Genomic DNA, 5,374 nt, shown 5'->3' with positions numbered 1-5,374 from the left:
CAATTTTGGGAGTATTTTATCACCAGTGCTATAGTGAATACCCTTTAATTTGCGTTAATTAGCGCTAATTGGTGCCGCAGCGCTATAGTGACCCCCACTGTGTCCTGTTGACAGAATGTGTACAATGTGTACTTTGTTATACTATAAATTGACCCCGCCATAACCTCTTGGCTCATTCCTCCAGATGAAGCCATGTGCGAGGTGGTGAAACTAGTAGAGGCGGAGCCTGGCGGTGGAATCTTGTCACAACGGAGTGAGACCTTTCTGATGTATTATCAATGCTTTTAATTTTTTTTTTAAATGTGAGTAGTATATTAGCTGGGGTAGAGAGGTTTGTTTTTTAATCCTTCGGATACTGCACTATTGGAGGCACTTTCTGTTTTTTCCATGTATTTTTGAAACTACCAGCAACTAATGTGGATGACACTGGATTCAAGTCTGAAGTAGCACAGTGGAAGGAACCCTTATCAGATATAGATCATTACTTGTTTCTTGAGAGTCCAACAGAGGTTACCAAGGACCAGTGAGGATTTCCTGAAGGGAGAGTTACACAGAGTGCAAAGGTGTGTTTGACCCCTAGCAGGGTCTTGTGAGCGAGCATTGCATGTGGTGGCGGGAGCACTATGCATATGGAGGTTGTTTGAATTAAAGAAACACTTCACATTTCCCCACATGTCAGCGGAAGAAACTATCACTTTATATTATTGGACTTTTGTTTTGAACACTTATATTGCACATTAGTTTTGAATTGTTTTTACTTTTGTGTGTTTTTCACTTATGCAGCGCTGTCTCATTTGTATTTTATTTACTGTTTTTCTGTGGGAGCACATAAGTGACAGCAGCAGCAATTTCAGATTTAAATATTTCCCTGCATAATTGCGCGCAACTATCCTACTTTCAATGGTGCTAGAATTATTGCTCTTGCTATAAGGTTTGTGGGGATACCTCACAGCTGTGGTGCAAACACCATTTACATATGCGGGCGCAACTTGTTCACACTGTCCCTTTACTTATTTTTTTTTTTTTTGATCACTGTTATTCCTATCACAAGAATTGTAAACATCCCTTGTGATAGAAATACAGCTTTATTGAGACACCAGGGGTCTATAAGACCCCAATACTCTCCTCTACTAAAAAAAAAAAAAAAAAAAACATTGATCACTGCTTTCCAGAAAAATCCATCTGGTCCATGGCCGGCTCTATGGTAAAATGTCAAAACCGCCAGATCGCATATCCAGGGTCCCCGATTACAAGGGAAAAGGGTGAGCAGTGGGAGAGGAGTATCCCTTCCCATTGCTTGTAAAAGCAATCCAGTGGCTAATTAGCTGCTAGGATGGCTTTTACAAAAAAGAGAATCACTGCCTGAAAATAAAGATACCAGGATGAAGCCTGTAGCTGCAGGCTTCAACCTAAGCACGTCCATTAACGTCCTATGGATGAGACAGTTTATGGTGTGGAGACAATTCTGGAAAGAGTTTTATGAAGAGCATCTATCAGGTCACTGTTTCTCAGGCTGTATATAATAGGATTTAGGAGAGGGGTGACAACTGAGTAAAATACAGCCAGCCATCTTCCTGCCAGAAAAATCTTAGTTTTGGGTTGACAATAGTTGAAAAAAAGAGCCCCATAAAAGATGAAGACCACCGTGAGGTGAGAAATGCAGGTGGAGTAAGCTTTCCGTCTTCCATCCTTCATTGTAATTTTCAGGATGGTTTTGAAAATGTAGACATAAGAAAGGAAAGTGACGAGAAAGCCAGGAACCGAAAAACACGCAGCTTGAAAATATATAAGAAAGTAATTGAGATAAGTGTCAGAAGATGACAGTTGAAACAGTTCATATAATTCACAGAACAAGTTTGGGATGGTGGTGGGGTCAGGGAAGGCCAGTCTTAGTGTATTAAGCGTATGCAACAAGGAAATGGCAAAGCTGAGAACCCAGAAAAAGAAGGCCACTTTAACACACAGGGGAATGTTTATCATGGTTGTATAATGCAAAGGATGGCAGATGGCAACATATCGATCATAGGACATTATATCAAGTATGAAGCACTCAGTGCAGCAAAACCAGAGGAAGAAGAAGACCTGAGAGATACAAGTTGGATATGAAATCAGTGTGTTTCCAGTAAAGATGTCAAAATACACATGTAATACGGAAATGGAGTTGAAGATGTCTAAAACTGAGAGATTTCCGAGGAAAAAGTACATAGGGGTGTGCAGGTGGGAGTCTGAGATCACCAGGGAAATGATGAGAAGATTCACGGCCAATGTGGCCACATTGAAGAGGAAGATCAGCAGGAATACCGGGATCTGAGAATATCCGAGGTCTGACAGGCCAAGCAAAATGAATTCAGACTGAGAAGTCAGATTTGCCATCATAACCAAATGGTTCACTTTAGGACAAGAGGGAGCGATAATGTGAGGATTCAGGAAGACATTGTACTATACAGAGGAAAGGTGAACAGCACCTGCTAAATAAGATGCAGGTCAGCAACCAGAGCCATGCCCTCCAGGATCAATATAGAAGCAGAAAGTTCAAATGAGGGGTTGCAGCATAGAAATAGTTAATATAAGTTCAAATTTAGCAATACATAATGGCAACAGTTTTGGACAATAATCCCTTAGTCAGGCCAAAAAGGAGATCCACAATAACAATCAATAATGGTGAACATACAGTATACTAGCAAGATTGTAAGCCTGGGAATAACATGTTCCAGTCTATTCCATCATTAATTGATATAAGTCAGGAGAAACAAACTAACAATGAGTAGAAAACAGAAAGCAAAAGCTGGCGGCTGCTGTCATACTTCCACCTTCATTGAACAAAGATATCTGGTGATTATATAAATATAAAAATCACAAATTACCATATAAAGAACCAAAAATAAATCATGCAAATCAATATGTTACACAAAGAAGTACAAATCAACATCATAATTCAAACCCAATGGATATCACAGATTTAGTTGGTGGATCCAGAAGACCTCTCTCTCGTTTTTAGAAGCAATTCCCGATCACCTCCTCTCTTTAACTTGGGAATAGAACCTATAAGAGTATATTTTATCTGGGACACCAAATTTCCTATATCAATGAAATGTCTCTCTAGAGGTTGTATACATTTCTCTCTAATGACATACATGTACGTCTCATACAATTAGAACATCATCAAAAAGTTAATTTATTTCAATAATTCAATTAAAAAAGCGAAACCCATATATATTATATAGATTCATTACACACAGAGTGATATATGTCAAGCATTTCATTCTTTTACTTTTGGTGATTATGGCTTACAACTAGCGAAAACCCAAAATTCAGTATCTCAGAAAATTAGAATATTACATAAGACCAATAAACAAAAAGGAGTTTTTAAAACAGAAATGTTGGCTTAGTGAAAAGTACAGCCATGTACAATATAGTTTGCACTCAATACTTGGTCGGGGCTCCTTTTGCATGAATTACTGCTGCAATGCAGTGTGGCATGGTGGTGATCAGCCTGTGGCACTGCTGAGATGTTATGGAAGCCCAGGTTGCTTTGATAGTGTCCTTCAGCTCATCTGCATTGTTGGGTCTGGTGTCTCTCTTCTTCCTCTTGACAATACTCCACAGATTCTCTATGGGGTTAAGGTCAGACGAGTTTGCTGGCCAATCAAGAACAGTGATCCCATGATCATGTGACCAGGTATTGGTAGTTTTGGCAGCGTGGGGAGGTGGCAAGTCCTGCTGGAAAATTAAATCAGCATCTCCATAAAGCTGGTCAGCAGAGGGAAGCATGAAGTGCTCTAGAATTTCCTGCTAGAGGGCTGCGCTGACTTTGGACTTAATAAAACGCGTTAGACCAACACCAGCAGATGACACGGCTCCCCAAATCATCACTGACAGTGGAAACTTCACACTGGACCTCATGCAACTTGGATTCTGTGCCTCTCCACTCTTCCTCCAGACTCTGGAACCATGAGGTCCAGTGTGAAGTTTCCACAGTCAGTCAGTGATAATTTGTGGAGCCATGTCATCGGCTGGTGATGTCCTATAGACAGACAGGTCTGCCTGGGAAGATTTCATCCAATCATCAATAAAAGGGAGATTTTAGTGATAAAACTAAACAGCCTCCATTCTTCTGAGTTGTAGAGTGATAAGTCACCCCCTCATCTCATCTATGGAGCTCTTATTTCTCAGCTCATTAATGACATAATTCATGGAATCCAATATTTTGATGAGTTTCAGTTACAGAACATCTCCTCCAATGACACCGGACCTCCAACAGTACATCAGATTCCTTCTTCATTCTCGTCTAATCTGAGAGATTTCCCAAGAAAAAGTACATGGGGGTGTTCTGGTGGGACTCTGAGGTCAGCAGCAAAATAATGAGAAGATTCTCGGCCAATGTGACGGGATTGATGAGGAGGTTAAGCAGAAATATCGGGATCTGGGAATATCTGAGGCCTGACAGGCCAAGCAAAATGAATTGAGAACGATAAGTGTGTTTTCCCATCAGAACCAAATAATTCACTAAGAAAGGAGAGATAATGTGAGGATTTAGGAGGAGGTTGTACTGGAGAAGACCCCGTTCCCTGGACTGTGAAGGATCATGCCCACCAAGACATTAATATAAAACAAATAAAATAGATTTCATGAATTTTTAATTTTTTATCAATTAATATTTTGTACAGAATTGTAATAAAAATAAGTATTATAATTTCACACAGAATCATATCTGCTTCACTAAAAAAAAAAGGATTTAATAGAACATAAACATTTATTAAAGTGAACTTCTGAGCCTTTTCCAAATTCTACATCATCCATTACGCATTTTTATGAATTTTATTAATAATTTAAGATATTTATTGTTGTTGTGATCAGACCAAGTAATCAATAACAATGAAATGGGCAGGTTCCTAAATATGTTCAATTTGCTTCTATACAGTTCTGACATATACTGCAGTGTAGCAGTGTCACATCAACATCTGTCACAGTGCATCAGTGCACAAAAAACATCTGCGATAATGTTCCATTGCAACATCTGTCGGTGAACCTAGTGGATCATTAACATCTGTCACAGTGTACAAGTGAACAAAAACATCTGTCACAATGTACTACTGTCACATCAATAAATAAATAAAACATTTTAAACTCCCCCCGTCCTCCCAAGCTCGCATGCAAAAGCTAACGCAAATTTTTGTCCCATACACATACGTAAACAGTGATCGAACCACAAATGTAAGGTTTTGTCACGAACGTCAGAGTGAGAGCGATAATTCTAGCACCAGACCTCCTCTGTAACTTTAAACAGATAACCTGTAAAGGCTTATAAAGCATCAGCTATGGAGATTCTTAAATACCAACGTTTGGCGCCATTTTACAAACGTGCAAATTTTTA

At 39.3% G+C, this 5,374-nt stretch overlaps 1 protein-coding gene across 1 annotated transcript; it reads right to left on the bottom strand.

Annotated features, from left to right (window-relative positions):
- Positions 1 to 1,446: 1,446 nt before the first annotated feature.
- On the bottom strand, positions 1,447 to 2,373 carry LOC141147485 (olfactory receptor 7C1-like). The gene has a single exon (XM_073634720.1). It carries the CDS (start codon positions 2,371 to 2,373, stop codon positions 1,447 to 1,449), a length of 927 nt encoding a protein of 308 aa, XP_073490821.1.
- Between the last annotated feature and the right edge of the window lie 3,001 nt (positions 2,374 to 5,374).

Source organism: Aquarana catesbeiana, linkage group LG06, assembly GCF_042186555.1.
Source record: "Aquarana catesbeiana isolate 2022-GZ linkage group LG06, ASM4218655v1, whole genome shotgun sequence".
Taxonomy (NCBI): domain Eukaryota; kingdom Metazoa; phylum Chordata; class Amphibia; order Anura; family Ranidae; genus Aquarana; species Aquarana catesbeiana.
Note: the sequence above shows the minus strand (reverse complement) of the source record. Positions and strands in the feature narration are given on the sequence as shown.

Coding starts and splice junctions, on each gene's coding strand:
- LOC141147485 (XM_073634720.1), bottom strand. CDS start 2,373: ATGGCAAATCTGACTTCTCAGTCTGAATTCATTTTGCTTGGCCTGTCA.